The 17,781-nt window shown below is 40.0% G+C and overlaps 1 protein-coding gene and 1 pseudogene across 1 annotated transcript in view; one reads left to right on the forward strand and one right to left on the reverse strand.

The window, feature by feature from the left end:
* The first annotated feature begins 674 nt into the window (after positions 1-674).
* RASSF3 (Ras association domain family member 3) overlaps positions 675-17,781 on the forward strand; it is a 66,257-nt gene continuing 49,150 nt past the window's right edge. Inside the window, exon 1 of the mRNA XM_039865910.1 lies at positions 675-945. Within this exon, the coding sequence (XP_039721844.1) occupies positions 835-945 (111 nt within the window). The 5' untranslated portion in view covers positions 675-834. The remainder of the gene's footprint in view (positions 946-17,781) is intronic.
* On the reverse strand, positions 15,791-16,124 carry LOC120605017 (60S ribosomal protein L35a-like; annotated as a pseudogene).

Genomic DNA, 17,781 nt, shown 5'->3' on the forward strand with positions numbered 1-17,781 from the left:
TTTGCACCAAGTGGCCTCTAAGATCATAACGACCTTGGTTGTCCTTATCTGGGAATGAACCCTCGCTAGAGAGAAGGGCGACAGGAAAAGACCGAAGCTCAACTGAATTAACAGGATGTTTTCATTTGAATAAACTCAACCCAGTTGTTACCTCCCCACTGATCTCCGCTAACTTTTAAGTTAACTCTCCTGGAGGGGCGAGCTGCCCCGGTTCTGCACCCGGCAAAACCGCTACAGAACGCCCGAGGATCTGGGGGCCCCTTGGCCGGGCACTCTCCACTGCCACCCACTGGACCCCGGGTGGGGGCGAACAGTGTGGTGACAGCGGAGAAAGTTCCCTGCTGTGCTCTGGCCCTCCCCAAAACTCGAGCTCGCAGAGCGGGGGGGAGGGTGGACTGATCAGTTTCCGGGAGGTTGGGGGAGCGACTCCGAACACAGATCCACCAGACGCAGTCATCGAACCGGGTTTCCACCGTTCTACAGCAGCTGTAGGGGAAGACCAGCGCGCCGGGGGAGGCGGGTAGCCCGCCCCCACCTGCGGCTCACGGGGGCGTGTCGCGAGCCTCACCCGGAGGGGCACGCGGGGCGGGGGCGGGGCCCCGGGAGGCGGGGTCACCAGGCTCTCCAAGGCCCCGGCCGCGCCAGGAGACCAGCGGGGAGGCGGCGGGAGGGGCCGGGACGGCTGGATTGAGCGGCGGTCGCAGCTGCAGCAGGACGGCCCGCCGGCGGCTTGGGGCCGCGCGCCGGGAACCTCGCGGGGCGGGCGGGCGCGGCACCCCCTGCCTGGCCGCCTGCGCCCCGGGGAGGCTGCCCGCGCGCGACGGGACCAGCAGCATGAGCAGCGGCTACAGCAGCCTGGAGGAGGACGCTGAGGACTTCTTCTTCACCGCCAGGACCTCCTTCTTCAGGAGAGCGCCCCAGGGCAAGCCCCGCTCCGGCCAGCAAGTGAGTGCTGCGCGCGGCTGGACCCCGACGCCACGTGTCTCCGCGGGGCGAGGATGCTCGCAGGGAAGGAGGGGGCCGCCGAGAGGTGGCTTCTACCTCTTTGGATGCTGGGGTCGTGCCTTGAGCTAGTGCATGTGGGCGTGCGGGCTTGCGTTGGGGGCGCCCCAGGCGAGGAAAGGAGAAAGGGCGGGGAGGCTGAGGCCGGCCCCTGCCTTCCGTGCCAGATGGCCTCTGCGGCTCCGCCTCGGCGGCCGGCTGCTGGGGAGCCCTTCTCAGCGAGGAGGCGTCCCCGGGCCACTCCCGGCGTTTCTCCTGCGTGCTAGGACTCACTTCGTGCCCCCCAGGGTCAACGGCCGCGTCCTCGCTCTGGCCCTTTTTATTGGTCAGTTCAATGGCCTGTGGCCCCTTGAACGGCTTAAGGGGCCGCGTAATAGTCTCGTGGCCGTGGTGACCTGGCGTCTTCCACCTTTCGGGTCCAGGCGCCTCATCTGTGTGTTGTGGGGGATCGCTGAGAAACGCGGGGCCTGATGATAGCAGGCGCTCACTAAATCTTTACTGCGAGAGTCAAGGTGGTGCGTTTCCTGTAAAGTCAAGTTTATAGGCGCCTTGAATGTTTGGCGCATAAGTTCCGGTACTAGGTAAATACTAGCGGGCGATAGCTGAGCCTTAGGCCGGTTTCTTCCTTTTTTGGAGGAAGCATTCTGTGGGAAGCATGACTTGAGAAGAGATGGGAAGAGAACTTGGGCCAATTTCGCTGACCGTGACCGTGTTTTTCAGGGAGGCTTTCCCCAAAAGGGACACTTGGGCTGGACTTCTAAGTCTGGCGCTTGAGCCCCGCGGCCTCCTGGTCCTGGAGCCACACCAGGAAGCCCTGCCAATCCAGCCAGGCTCACATCAGATTAGGGAAGGCTGTAATGGAACAAATTGGTTGCTCTTAAAAAAAAAAAAAAAACAACAGGCGCGCACCAACATTGCTGTCAGATTTAGTCCTGGAGACTAGAAGCAAGGAAAATCGTTCAGGGCCGGATGATGAGTTTTGGGAGGGGTGAGGACAAGTAATGTGCTAGGATTTCCTTGCCAGACCTTTTAAGTTTCTTTAACCACTTTCTGAGGTCAAATTTCTTTCTTTTCTTTTCTTTTTTCATTCGGAAGTTCTAGTCTTTTAAAACCTCTTAACTCCCAAACCAGAAGAAGGGGGAGAGGAACAGCGAAGGGCAAGAATGAAGTCAGGTGCCTTTATTCAGTAGCAGGTGACCCTGAGTGAAGTCCAGATGATACTGAGTGAAGTGTTCCCCTCTTTATTGTTTCTAGGTCTTAAGGCTGCACTATTTTAACATTCACTTCAAGAGATGTCTTAGTCATTTGGGTCTGCTGTAACAAATACCATGGACTTAATGACTTAAATGAATATTTATTTCTCACAGTTCCGGAGACTGGAAGTCAAAGATCTGGGTGCCCTCGTGGCTGGGTTCTGGCGAGGACCTCTTCCTTGACTTTCTGCAGTGTCCTTGCATGGAATAAGGGCTACCTCTCTTTGTCTTATAAGGACACTAATCCCATAATGGGGGTCACTCTCTTGACCTATTACCTCCCACAGTCTCCACCTCCAAATACTATCCCTTTAGGGCTTCATCATGTGAATTTTGAGGGGTCGCAAACATTCAGTCCATAGCAATTTTCATTAGGGTGTATTCTAATGGTGAGAGTTTGCCGTGAAGTTTGGAAATTAGAAATACCCTGCTTCCCCCCACTGGTTATGGAAGAATTTCATTTTCTTATGCTTTTTTCACTTTTCTTTTTTTCTTGGCCTCCCCCTTCTTTCCATTTTCCACTTTGTATTTTCTCCTTCCACTTATGTTGCTCTTACCATTTTACACTTTGACAGAAGCTTGTCAGAGATGGTTGTGCTGGTTTGAAGTCTATTCCAGAGGTGGCTAGTAAACTCCAGAAACGTACTGATTCTTGGATTATCCAGGCTCCTTCACAAGGGCCAAAATAGGTTGGAATGATCTGAGAATGCTTTAGGGCTTTAAAAAGTAAAAACATGTATTTTTATCTTGTTGTGCTTTAAAAAGTAAAAACATGTATTTTTTTCTTGGTTTATATATGTATAATGTTTGTGTTATACTCATTTACATAATATTCATCTAGCATATATATTATGCTCATTTAGCATTTAGATTTAATCTCACATTAATATGTATTTTGAATTATCGTGCTGAAAATCAGGATAGTAAGCCCTAGTTCTTTGCTTGAAGAATTTAACATGTATTCTGAAGGTTCATTGCTTCTGTATTTCCCCTTCTAATATAACACACGCTAAGTGCTGAATTATAGGACTTGTTTGTAGATGGAGAAAATGCTCCACACTCTGAATTTTAGTAGGTATATTAGTTTATTTAAAGAGTTGATTGAGTCTGTTACATTCCTGATAAGATTTGTGAGTTAAGAAGGTAGAATTTATAAATATAAAGCAAGGCACTCTTATAGAACATTTTTTTCCTAAGGTTAGATAAGCCTTTTTCATTTTAGTAAGCTGGTGATTCTAAGAATAAGGTATGTACTCTGACATAAAGTGTGGTAGTGAAATTTATCTTTTCTCTAGAGAGGTGGAAAGAGAGGCGTTGCCATAAAGATCTATTATGGATAATAGTGACTTTTTTGGTGCTGAACCACCTGGTGGGAAAGCCAGGAAAATGTAGTTTCTAGAACTCTTGAAAATATCCAGAGAAAGCAAGATGTTTGTAAATGGAGGATGGGGAGAGGAGGGAGGGGGTGAGAAATTTCTTTTTTCTCTTGCCAGGCAAAGGAACATAGCCCAACTTTTTTCTGTCTCCAACAATAACAGAAATTTTACAGATAGAACGCAACTGTTATCTTGGTTCTTATTTTATGTTGATACCCTCTTTTTTTTTAAGAAAAGGGTTAAAAACTTGTATGGTGGTTGGTTACAAAGGGAATGAACACATGGCCCATTTGTGCAGTTTGAATGTCATGTTGATTGCTGTATCCCCAGGGTTCTGCTTAGTACCTGACACACAGTGGTTGGTCATTGAATACAGTATTAGTTGAATGAATGAATGCTTTCCTGGTTTGATAGTAATTGACTCTTTACAGGGTTTAAGTGTACCCTATCTTATTCTCCCAAGAACCTTCCGGAGCATTAACCTAATGAAAAGTAAGGCCTTGTTAAGTGGTTTGACTAAGGTGCCACACTTAGGAGAAAGGCTGGAACTCCAATTTTCTTACACAAATTCCACTTTTCTTTTTGTTACTTCTTGGCTATAAAATAATTTAAAATTTTGATTTTCCTGTTGTAAATATGAACATCTATAGTTTAGGAGTTTCTTAAGAAAGTGTTGACCCCTGCCCCCTTTCTGCATGTATCTTTATTATAGTATTTGTAATTCATACTTGCGGGTTCACTATATTGTTTCAAGCAGAACCATGAATGTGGGCGGTTTTGTAATTCATAATTCTCCTTTCCTGATTTTCAAAATCAAACTACCTAAAAATACAGGACCTGTTATTTAGACTTCTAAGAGTAGAAATGGACTAAAATTATTAATCTTTTGGAGCGTGTCTTCCCCCATATCTAAGGTGATCACTTTTCTTCCTGAGCTTTTGGTAGTTAATAGGAATAAGAAAATGGGACACTTGTTTTTCTTTAGAAGTATATTAGCCAAGAGGTCTTGAAAAACTTGAAATTATCTTCTGAACCACTCACACTTTTCAAAAATTTATACTGAAAAATTGTTTAAGAAGGCAAGTCTCCACATAAGACTTCACATAACAGGCCTCAAGCTGGCCCTTTGGATTCTCTCATTATTGTAATTTAAATATTTTTATGGCTCTCTGGTACTGTGTTTTATTGCTAGAATCAGCAGTAATGAGTTACCCTACTGTATTCAGTGTTTCCATGGGGGCAAAAGAATGTTTACAACATTGAAAGTATTTCGGCTATACTAACATTTTATACTAACTTTTAATCTCTATGTCATTATCATTTTTCCCATTTCCGATTTTATTTATTTGGGTCCTCTTTTTTTCTCGATGAGTCTGGTTAAAGGTTTATCAACTTCATTTTTCTTTTCAAAGAACCAGGTCTTGTTTCAAACTACCAAGATTTTTTGTATTATCTTTTTAGACTCTAATTTATTTCCACTCTAATCTTTGTTATTTCCATCTTACTTACTTTGGGCTTTGTTTGTTCAGTTTCTAGTTACTTTAGGTGTAAGGATAGATCGTTTATTGGAGATTTTTCTTGTTCCTTGAGGTAGGCTTGTATTGCTATAAATTTCCCTCTTGGAACTGCTTTGACTGTGACCAATAGATTTTTGGGTTGTGTTTTTATTTTCATTTGTCTCAAGGTATATTTTGATTTCTTCTTTGATCTCATTGTTAACCCATTTATTGTTTAGTAGCATGTTATTTAGCCTCCATATGTTTGTGTGTTTTTCAGTTTTCTTCTTGTAATTGATTTCTAGTTTTATACCATTGTGATCAGGAAAGATGTTCAATATGATTTCAATCTTAAATTTGTTGAGACTTTTTTTGTGGCTTAACTTGTTTTGTGGTCTATCTTGGAAAATGTTTCATATGCGCTTGAAAAAAATGTATATTCTGCTGCTTTGGTGTGAAGTGTTCTAAAAATCTGGGCTAATGTGTCATTTAAGGCCACTGTTTTTTTATTCAATATTTCTTGTCTGTATGATCTATTGATTGATGACAATGGGGTGTTAAAGACACCTACTATTGTTATATTAACAGTTAATCTCTCCCTTTATGCCCGCCAATAGTTGCTTTATATATTTAGGCCTGCCTATGTTGGGTGCATAAATGTTTACAAGGGTTACATCCTCTTGTTGGGTTGATCCTTTTGTCATTATGAAATGTTCTTTGTCTCTTGTTACAGCCTTTGTTTTAAAATCTATCTTGTCCAATACAAGTATTGCTACCCCAGCTTTTTTTTTGTTTCCATTTACATGAACTATCTTCTCCCATCTCTTTATCTTCAGTCTGTGTGTCTTTCAATCTGAGGTGGGTTAATCCCTATCTTACTGAATGTAAACATTCCCACCAGTCCTGTTGCTTGATGCATGGTGATTTGCACATCTTGTCTCCATGTCTGATATATTCTGCTCTTCTTACACAGTATTAATCCATTGGAATTTTGTGTTTGTGTGAGCAGGACTGACAAAGACTCATTCCTTTAACTGAATTTCAAAAGAAAATTAGTCACCAATGTCATATATTCTTATTTATGAACAATACATTCTTTACCTCATTTTTTCTTCTGGCTAACTCGGAAGATGTGGAATTATTTGGAAAGCAGTGACACAAAACATTTATGAAAAGAAAAGCTAAAAATATCCAATAATATGGTTATTCTTTTTAGACTTCCTTTGGCAGTCAGTGCATGTCATAACTATAAACATTCATTTTCTGGGAGAAAAACCGAGGCTGACCAAATGCTTTGTACTGTGGCCTGATCACCAGCTCTTAGCCCCAAAGCAGCAGCTCATGCTAACTCCCAACTTCCCACATAAAGTGGCTGTCTTTTGATAAAGGTCTTGGTTTGAGGCTTGCTTTTCACTTCTAATTTAGCCCAAGGCCATTTGCTAGCTGGCCCTTCTTTAGAAGGGATGATGAAAAGACTGAATAGGATATATGATAGATGCGTGCTCTTATATGACATATCTTAGCTAACTTAGCCTGTTTGCTTCTTCATCTCATTGAAGAGCTAATATACATTGCCTAGTAGGAGATTTTATTCTGGCTAAACAAACATTGCCTATATTAACAAGGCCCAGCTCTCTGATGCAACATCTTTTAAATAACAGCATATAACTAGGATTCTAGTCATATTAGCCTTCTTGGTTCCTTTCAGGATCCAAATTATCCCCATCACAGAACCTGGGCCTGAAATTGCTTCCCTCAGTTCTCTTTCACATGTCAACTTACATGACACCTTCTTAGAGAAGTGTTCCAGTCCAAAATAGGCATCCCTTCCTCTTAAAGCCCTCTGCTCTTTTCCTTCATAGCAGAAATTATAATTTGTTATATTTTCTTCAATGAGTATTGAGACTAGCATGTTTACCAACACATAAAATAAATGCCTGGCAGTTAGTAGAGAAATGAAAGGCTACTCTTTATGGATGGTACTCTTTTAATTTTCCTTATTTACAAATGTACACTTTTTTTTGCCAGCTAGACCATAGGGTCTCTACAATATCTTAAAAATGGTGACATCTGTTATTACTAGTTAGCTATAAATCACATTATATTTTCCACTTATTTTAAGAAAGTCCATCATTAATGCATTCAACAACTTATCGAATGTTGCCTGTGTGCCCCACAAACATAGGCTTGGCTCTGGCAATAGAGCAGTGAACAAAATGAAGTCCCTAGCCTCACTTAGTAACATTTTTTTTAAGAGGTTGTCAAATAGACAAATTAAAACATCTCTCTGATTTTCCTTTAAAGAACTTGTTCCTTCAGTGTAAAGGAAACTTTAAACTGTTTACAGTTTTCAGGAGCACACCTATTGTGTAAAATGTGGTGTGGAATTGTTGACTGAGAAGTGTATCCTTGAAAAACTAGTCTCATTTCCCTGTTGACATCTATCTTAAAATTGTAGGTGACTGTGTTCCAACAGAAACATGATCATGCTCAGTATATAAAATGCATTAAACAGTTAATAACTCTAACCAGAGTTTACCAAACTCTTGAACGAGGTTGATTTTACAGGTTTCTCTTAATAGTTCAGTTCTGGCTTGGCTGTTGGTGGCTAGTCAAATGGTTTTTGTTTACTTGTTAATTTTTTTTTTAAGTGGAGAGGGCCAGAGATGCACTACAAAGAATGTCAGAGCTCGTAAAAAATAATTAAAATGTGAAATAACTAAAATGTGTAAAAATATTACGGATAATTCTGAAATCGAAGTGACCACCATTCTAAAGCCATACTGTCCAATACCGGAGTCACTAGCCACACACATGGTGATTATGCCCTTGAAATGTGGCTAGTTTGAGTGGAGTGCTATAAGTTTGAAATACACACTGAATTTCCAAGACAAAGGAAGGAGAATATACAAGATATCAAAACAATTTTTAATATCGATTATGTTTTGAAATGATAACATTTTGGATATATTGAGTTAAATAAAGTTAATGTTTACCAATTTCTTTTCTAATGTGGCTATTGGAAAAAGTTTTAGTTACATACATGGTTCACATTAGACTTCTGTTGGACACTGCTGTTTGCTAAAGCAGAACTGCTAGCTCTTGCTAGGGTTTTGAATCTCCATCATCTAGGTGGCTGCAGGTGGATGGGTGAGTGGGTGGGTGGGTGGATGGTTGGATGGCGTTGCCAGTCTGGTGTTCTGGGAAGATTTTTCTCTGTGAAAGGGAGCTTGCCTTTTTGCCTGTTTGCATCCTTGTCTCATTGAAGAGCTAATATACATTGCCTAGTAGGAGATTTTATTCTGGCTAAACAAACATTGCCTATATTAACTGTTGGAAGTAGTTTCTTTTCAGCCTATTTTTGGGTCACATACACCAGCATTTTGGGGCTGTGAAACTTTTGTGTGGGGAACTTCCCTTTTTTTTCACATTGAGCTGATAGGATAAAATTGCCCTATATTCAAACTGCAACTTCCTCCTCAGTTTACAGAAAATAGGGCTCATTATGTCACAGAGTATTAAAACAGCAAGAGTAATATGCATTTTTGGACTATAGTTGCTTATTGATGCTACATGATTCAGTCAGCCAAGAATAATTTACTAATTATATATTGCAGCACTCAGCTCTTTTTCCAGATGCTAAACAAAGTGAGATAATTAGAGGAAAAAGGATGAATTTGAGAATTGGAGACCAGAAGAATAGATTTAGAAGGTCTTGAATTTAAGAGATTTAAAATGTAATCAGCAAAGTGTTTTCATGGACTTAATGCGGGTCTGGAGGAGGGGTGTGTGTGTGTGTGTGTGTATTAAGATTGTGAGGGTGGTTTTCTAAATTCATTTCCCAAGTGTGTTGATTATTCACAATGTGCTAGCTAGATTGATACTGGGGATTTGGTGAACAAAACGGATTGAAACCTCTCATGGAATTCAGTTAGTCTATATAGGTCATCTCTCATCCATTGTAAAAAGCAAAATCTTAATTAAAAATTTGGCTCCATCTTTTTTGAATATGCTAAGAAACTGAGTAATTTCTCATAAGCATATCTTTTTTTTTGTAATGGAAGGACTTTAAGCTTTTGGCTTTATGGATAGTCAGAGCAATATGTTCTTAAAATTCCTAGTTTTTTTTCTGGCATTTGTCTGTTTTATGTAATAATCATACTGTACTGACATTTAAAAAATTGTGGCATTATACATAAAATTTTTTATCTTAACCATTTTTAAGTGTATAGTCCAGTATATAGTCCAGTAGTGTTAAGAGCATTTACATTGTTGCGTGTCCAATCTCCAGAACTTTTTCATCTTGGAAGATTGAAACTACCCATTAAATAATTCCCCATTTCTCATCCCCCCAGCCCCTGGCAACCACCATTCTTACTTTCTGTTTCTATGAGTTTACCTATTCTAGGTACCCCTTCTAAATAAGTAAAATCATACAATATGTGGTCTTTTTTTTTTTTTTTTTTTGTGACTGGCTTATTTCACTCAAGGTTCATCCATGTTGTAGTACATGTCAGAATTTCCTTCCATTAAGTCTGAGTAATATTCCATTGTGCGCATAAAACACATTTTGTTTATCCATTCATCAGTGGATGAGTATCTAAGTTGCTTCTACCTTTGCTATTGTGAATAATTTTTGCTATTGTGAATAATGCTGCTATGAATGTGAGTATACAGATATCTTTTAGAGACCATGCTTTCAATTTTTTCAGATATATAGGTATATACCCAGAGGTGGCATTAGCTAATCATATGGTAATGCTATTTGAGGAAAACTGTATTGATGAATTCAAATCCCACTATTTAAACTTAGAATTATGAGGTGTTGCTGCATGCTTTCACCTGTCGTTTTCAGGTCTGCATTGGGTTTTCTTGAATAGGCATTATTCTCCATATATTGGAAAACTTGGATGCTTTTAATTTTTGCTACTGTATGTAATAATATAGTGAACATCTTGGGCAAGAAACCCTTTTCCATTATGGATTACTTTTTTAGGATGGATGTATAAAATGGAATTTAACAGAGCATGAGGGTATGACTTTTTATGGCTATAGTTATATATTGCCAATTTAAGGCTATGTTTTTTAACTAGTGTTGTGCACCCTTAGCTCCACTAGAAGTAGTCATTAAAATGGAGGGCAAAACTTTGTAAAGGCACCTCATCATTATTTCATTTGCATTCCTTTAATTAACATTAAATTAATATTTTTCTGTACTTGTAAGTGGCTGTTCCTCTTGAAGTGAGCATTGTTCGTGCACGGCCTTGACCATGTGTCTCTTAGGTGGGTGGAAATCTTGAGAGCACTGCTCTTGAGTTTTATGCATACGTATTTAGCTCAGTAGATGCTTCCCCTTTTTTTCAGTCAACTGAACTTCAGGTTATTTTTTTTGACTTACTGTTTGTACTAAAGGGTCATTACATATTCTGGCATTTTGAAATACCTTAGAGTGTGTTTAAGGCTGACATCACTGAAACAGGGAGCAAAATGCTTGTTACTCCTATAATTATGACACAGGAAAGGCATTCCTAAGAAAGCATCAGCGTCCTGTGTATACACCATGGAGTACAGAGGGTGGGGAGCTGGATGACATGTCTCTTACTAAGCATGCCAAAAAGGGTGACTTGAAGTGCCTGTTTATCTTTGAATTTCGATACATCTAGTGCCAGTTTTCTAACTACCGTGATAGAATTAGGAGGAACCTAAGTTATCTTACAAGTAGAATGATAGGACAAATGACTAAAAACCCTACCAAAGAGGATTTTTATACTATTTACATACATGCTTATTGTTTTTTGTTGGAAAATTCAAGTAAATGGAATCTACTTTAAGGCTAGCCTTTGAAGAAAATTGTTGCTTAATCTCTCATACTCTGATTAACTCCTAGTTTGCTCTGATAGAATTTGTTTCTTCTTTCAGAGTGGTTTAACTGAATCTTTTAAAAAGATGTGAAGTTACTTCTGACTAGGTAGATTGTGAACCCTTCTTAATCCTCCTATTCTTAGACAGATCATGCTTACTCTGAATATTTCCCATAAACGCTTGTGTTGAGGAATATTTTTTGATATTTTGTCAGTTGTCATAGAAATTTGTATGCACATGATATAGTTCTCAAACAGCAAAACAAAGACCCCCCCCCAGACTTTATGAAAACAGAAAACAACATTGCTACAACATTGCTATTTCCAGACTTTATGAAAACAGAAAACAACATTGCTACAACATTGCTATTTCCTCATGCATTATGCAGGAGGAAAAATACTAATACTAAAATGAAGTTAACATTCCATAGTGTTTTACAGTTAATAGAGCAAAGGAATTAAAATTCATTTGATTTCATGGATTCTAATTTCAGTGGAACGTTGAGATAGGAAATTAAACTAACAAAAGTTTTATCTGTTTAGACCTTAAGCAGATACAGATTGAATGGTACTGCAGAAGTGAATTCAGGGATTCTTGGCTGTAGTCACTAATTTCTCAGCTATTAGAAAATGTAAATATCATGTAGATGATTTAAGGAACAATAATATTCTATTACTTTTGCCCGTTAAAGGTCTGTTTCTGTTTGTTTTAAACAGGCTTGTGGATTGCTTTTTCTTGCCAGTTTTCCTTTGAGAGGAAGGTACTGCCCTTTCAGATCTTTCTGAAGTTTGAAAGTTGCGGTCCTGCTTTTGCTGATGGCCAGCAGTGGCGACGGGGTGGGCAGTCAGTTGGAATGAGTTTGGTTGTGCTGCTGTGCGACGTGGGGTTCGATCCTTGGCTGTCCTGTTTATTCTGTGAACTCTACCCAAAGCATGATTGATTATTCCTGCCATTTGGTGGAGAGGATTTGGAGGTAGGTCATGGTAGAGAAAAGAGAGTACCTTTCAAAAAGGCCAACCTATCACCAATATCAGCAAATCAACTTAAAATTCATTCCCACCAGAGGTAGTTGTTTACAGTTTCAAAATTAATATTACAGCGGGTCTTGACCTTTTGAGCTGAGGGCTAAAAACTTTTACTATTGAGAAAAAGAAAGGGAACTGGATTCAGTTTTGTGATAGGCTAGAAGGGTGTATATTCTTAATTGATGACTGGTTGCAAATAGCTATATAAGGCAGCTTGAGTTAAATCAGTGCTGTGTTATCTTTGGCTAGTCATCACACCCCTTTAAGCCTCAGTTTCCTCATCTGTAAAGTAGCAGCATACTTGGTGAACGACAAACAGTAATAAATGTCAGCAATTGTTATTTAAAAGGTTTTACAACTGTGATTGTATACTTCTCATTTGAGGATGCTAGGCTGAATGATTGAGAAATGTGAAGTGAACTAATCCAGCCAAAGAATAGAAGACAGCAGGGATTAGTTTGTATCTCTTTGGCTTAATCGATCAAAATGAATTGGGAAGCTCAATGTAATTGATCAGGAAGGAATTTAAGTCATCCTGGATGCTTAATTTTTTCTTCCTTTCTTCCTTCCTTCTTTCCTTTTATTTTTCTTTCTTTCCTTTTTTAAAAAAATCTCATTATCATTCTGGTGCTTTTGTTTTCTGGTAAAGGGGCTGTTTCCTTCTCACCAAGCCTAGGCCACCTATCAAAGTCTTCGCCAACTTCTTTTTCCTTTAAAGCAAGCCACCAGTGGCAAGAGAATGAGCAGGCATATGAAAGTGTGGTTCTTTAGCCCAATAGTTTATGTATAAGTTAAAAAGTTTTTTTTATTTTTTCAAATTCTATTTTCCCGCTCTAATCTGCCTCTGGTTGCAGGATACTGGCTGCAGTTTTGCCCCAGGCTGCTGGCTTGACCCATGACAAATTCCACTTCTTCCTGGGGGCTTTCCTTTTTCCAGAAGGTCTAGATCACCGAGCGCTCATTGTTTAGGGCTTAGTCACTGTCTCGTTTCTGGTTTTCATAAGATCAAATCAAATGAGGTAATTTATGTGAACTGTGTAACCACTGCAAAGGGAGATGCTGCGGCTGTCATTAGAGTCCCACTCCCTGGGCTGTGGCTGGGTTCCCAGCCCTCTGGTCTCCCACCCATGGCATGTCCAGCTCCTCTCTGTGCTGTCGGGCACATCCGCAGTTAGGGAACAAGCTTCCTTATGCAGAAGTCAAATGCAGGCATTAGAGCTCAGTGAGTCAGTCATGTGATCTGTTTGGCTAACTCTTCAGAGAGTTCGTTTATGCTCTGTAAAACTGGGATGAGTGTTGGAATCTGGTGGGAAACCTCTTCCTTTGGGACACGTGAGCCCCTTGGGATTTGCTATTCCCTCTCCACCCCTAACCTCTCATTTCTTCGGTTGTGCATCTTACAGTAAAATGGTTGTCTAAAACTGGCTTTATATTCTGAATACCACTGTGAATATTTTTAGTCACTTAAGATTTTTTAAAATTTGACTCAGCTGTGGTTTTACTGATACACTCTTACGTAAATGGTTACCATTAATTCATATAAAGGACTCAGAGCATTATCTAGCATGAGTGTACATGTTTAATAAAGGTTAATTTATTATTTCTAGTGGTATTAGCATTATTAATTTAAAAAGTTTGGTAGGAGCTTTTACTAAGACTGTAGTTCAGTAGAAAAGTCTAGGGATCTAGAACTGGGAGACTGTCTTGGTTTTGGGTCTGTCATTTACCAGTTCTGGAAGCTTGAGCAGGTTCCTTAACTGCTTTGAGTATCAGTTTGTTAATCTTGAAAACAGATGTAGGAGGATTAAATGAGATGATGTGTGTGGAAAGTATTCCTAGATTATAAATCATTATATAATTGCAAGTGTGACAGCATCACAGGTGTTTAGAGACCACGATAAAATTGTTTTCTCCTACTTTTAATATATATCTTGTCTCTTGTAAATTGATTATAAATTCTCAGCTTATAGTAGTATTGGACGTGACACTTATTTAATAAATAGTTGTTGAAAAATGAATATATTCCCCCATCTCATTCATGTGTGTCTATTTTTATCTGCATAGCAGTGATTTGTGTTTTGGGGACCTGAACAATTATATCTAAGCAGCAAGTTTAAATTACTTTATGACTAGATTGTGGTGTTTATGAGGTACTCGGATGCTTTTGAGAAAGATGATATCTAGCTCATTGTTGGATGAGTCCGGGGACTTGAGCAAATTTGGTTTTAAGTCTTCCGAATTATCCTGTCTATGAGCTTCATGAGGGCAGGCCATGTCTGTCTTGTTCACCACTGGATCTTCCTTGCTAGTGTGGCGCCTGGTGTAGGGCACAGAGGAGACTGTCAATATTTGATAATTGATCACCTGATTTCCATTCGATCAGACTTGTGTCAGAGGTATCAAGAAAAAGAAGTTGGGTAACGGCAGTGAAGCAGATTTCTTTTGGTTTCAGGGGGAGTAATAGTAAACAATGGTGATAAATTATGTGTCATGTGAAAGTGAGACATGTAGGTGAAACGGAAAGTATATTGGGCTGGGGATGTGGAGACCTGGGTCCTAGGCCTGGTCCTTTATTAACTAGTGGAGGTAGCTTTGAGCGAGTTAACTTAACCACTTTGGGCTTCATTTTCTTCCTCAAAGGCCCTGTCCAGTTCTGTGACAAACAGTAAATTTATTCCAGAGCTGAATTCCTGATTGGGGGAAAAGTAACAGAGATAAAATTTAAAAGGGAGTCCATGAAATACATTGCGATGCCAAATGAATTAGTTTGGAAACAGCTATCTTAGGTTATATCTGGTTGGGTGGGGTTGAACTTAAGTGAATTGATTAGTCATTGCTGTTTGAGAAATGAATAGAATATGTAGAACTATTTCTTTTCCTAAAGAGGGCATGCCTTGGAAAAGAAATCAAGGTGGGGAGGTCATGGGTAGAGTATTTAATTCATCCATATATGGTGTCAATAAGATGGGTTTTATGCAAGCCACAGGGAACATTTAGTTGTTCCGAACTTATATATTGCAAGAGTTGTTAATAGAGTGTCAAGAAGTATTTAAGAAAGGGCCCGTGAGCAGTGCCATATTCCTCAAACTCAGGGCAGGATGGATGTGTGAGAGTCATCTGCTTCTTGAGAATGCTAGGACAGTGTGGGTAGTTTAGTCACTGTGCTTCCTGGAAGGGTGGATGCTTGTGGGTTGGTGTGCGGCATGTGGGAGTGAGGAATTTCCTTAATTTTTTGTTTTTAGTGTGTCCTTTATTCCAGCTGGTCCGCACTTACCCTTGCCAGGTAAATGTTCCTAGAAAACTTTTAGCAAGTTAAATCCTGTTATAAACTGCCAGAGTCTATTGTCTAATAGAGGCTTCCAGAGACTTCTGACCCCCTCTTGTGTAGAGTGCCTTACTTGGCCTCTCCATTCCCAGATCCTAGAATACCAAGTTCAAGGCACATTTCCTATGTCTTATCATCTGATTGTACAGAAATATTTTAGTATTGCCTTCCCGACAAGAATGAAAACTTTTAAGGGCTAGGAACCTTTGCTTTATAGAGGGCATGTCGAATGATTCATGAGTGTGATGATTGACGTGATTCATTATTGAGACATTGTCTTTCCTAAGAAGAATTATTTTTAATCTGAGCAATTTATTTAGAACTTTCATCTGTTTCTAATTCCATATATACTTCAGGGGACATCTTTAGCAAGACCTATGGGGAAAGATATTTCTTGCTTTTTTATTTTTTTAACAAGAGGACAATACGTTTTTATTTACTTTTAATAAGTTTAAATCCTTGAAGGATACAGCATTATACGGAGTCCATGTCCAGTGGCCTTAGCAGGAAAGTTGCTTTGGAATTTGGCACAAACCATGCTGCTGTTTCCATGACGAGTTACCTTTCCTCAGATCACCCTGGTTTTGTTCTGTTTGGTACCACGGAGTCACTATGCCATTCTTTACCTTATACACATAAGCACATCCCTTACCTAGATAGAATTAAGTTTTATCTGGAGCATAAACACCTTCAATTTTAAGAAGAGCTGTGTGCTCCCTCTGGTTCCAGAGACCCCACTTATAGCCAGCAAAAATGTAGGCCTTGGACTACAGCCTTCTAGACATATTTCTTATTTTAGAAGTCCTGTTCCCAGCAGGCCTCCACAGGCTCCAGGATGGAGGAAAGAGCAAAAGATAATTTCTTTAAAATTGGGCTTTTTGACATTTGAGGGATTATCGATAATTTAGAATGATGTAACTGTAACTCCAAAGATATGGGCTAGGTGGAATGGTTCCTTTAAACCTGAAGAGTCTGAGATTTTCTGCTATTTTTTTTAGCTACACTGAATGTGTTTAAATGCATAATTATATGAAGTTTTGTTTTCAGCCATGGAAATCATAGAACATTATATTTTACTTGTAACTCCTGTTTTTTTCAATAAACATATCCTTGTATCCCTGAAATCTGTGGTGCATTTTAGATTTGCAAAATGTGTGATATGATAATATAAAGAGATGGCTGATTTAACTTCTTACATTTTGTGTTCATTTGAATTTGAAATGTTGGCCATGTGAAATGAGAATCATGTCAAAATGATTTAGTGAACTAAAATGTGTGTGAGCATTTTGTGGCAAGTAAAGCACTGAGTTTTCAGATCCTAAATGTTAGTTATTAAACATTATTCGAAGTATCTGAATTTATATATAAGCATTCCATTCATTTAGGCACTTACTGATTTTAACAATTTTAATGATCAGAAAGGAAAATGTGGACTGAACTATAATACATTCCCCCAGATGTGTAATTTGTCACCAAAAAAAATAGTCATACAAAGTTAAGCACCTTCTTGGAAATATTGAACCTTTGCGGCTGTCAGAACACATGTTATCCAGTTGTGTCCACCCCAGGAGTTACTTCTAGCCAGTTCTCTGTGGCTGTTTAGTCATTGTGGTGGGGAATGAAGGCAGTGTGAGTAGGGATGAAGTGGGGGATGGGCCAGATTGGAGATATTGGTAAATCGGGAGGATTTGGTAGCATTGAATGTGAGTGTTGGGGGTGATGAGAGAGATGAGTCAGGAATGAATGCTTGGTTTTGGCTTGGGTGACAGCAGGGATGATGCTGTCATTCACCAAGAAAGGGAATAAAGAAGAAAGATCAGATTTGGGTGGGGAGATAAGTTCAGACAGTGTATTCAATTGACAGTGTAATCAATAAATACTGAATGAATGAATCTGGATGCGTTATTTGAGATGTCTGTCGGATATCAAAATTTCCCAGGCTGGTCCTCCAGAAGACAGAGGAGGAGACTTGATCTGGGGAGAGAGCTTTGGGATTTGTTGAAGCCACGAGGTCTTCAGATAGAAAGAAGCATGGAGGATACTAGCATTTAAGGGGTAGGCTGAAAAGGAGGCTGTGTCTCTGGAGATAACCAAGATGAGTGGCTAAGGAGGTAGGAAGAAACCTAGGAGAGAGTAGGTGCCCTGGGAGCCGAGGTAGGGGCCCAGCTCAAGAATGAACAAGGGTTTGGTCAGTAGGACAAGTGCTGCAGAAAAGCCAAGAAGGACTGGGGTTGAGTCTTTAGGGAGTCTCTGGAGACCCTGAGAGGCTCTTCAGTGAACTGGAGGGTAAAAGTCAGACTGCAGTGGGAGGAGGAGCAAATAGCTGTGGAGGAAATGGGGAAAGTGAGTGTGCACTGCTCTTCTATGCAGCTTGGCTGGGAAGGAAAAGACAGTGTAATAAAGGGAGGAGGCCATAGGTGGAGGGAGGTTGTAGGGCTCTTG

Source organism: Pteropus medius, unplaced genomic scaffold (genome assembly GCF_902729225.1).
Source record: "Pteropus medius unplaced genomic scaffold, Ma_sr-lr_union100, whole genome shotgun sequence".
NCBI lineage: Eukaryota > Metazoa > Chordata > Mammalia > Chiroptera > Pteropodidae > Pteropus > Pteropus medius.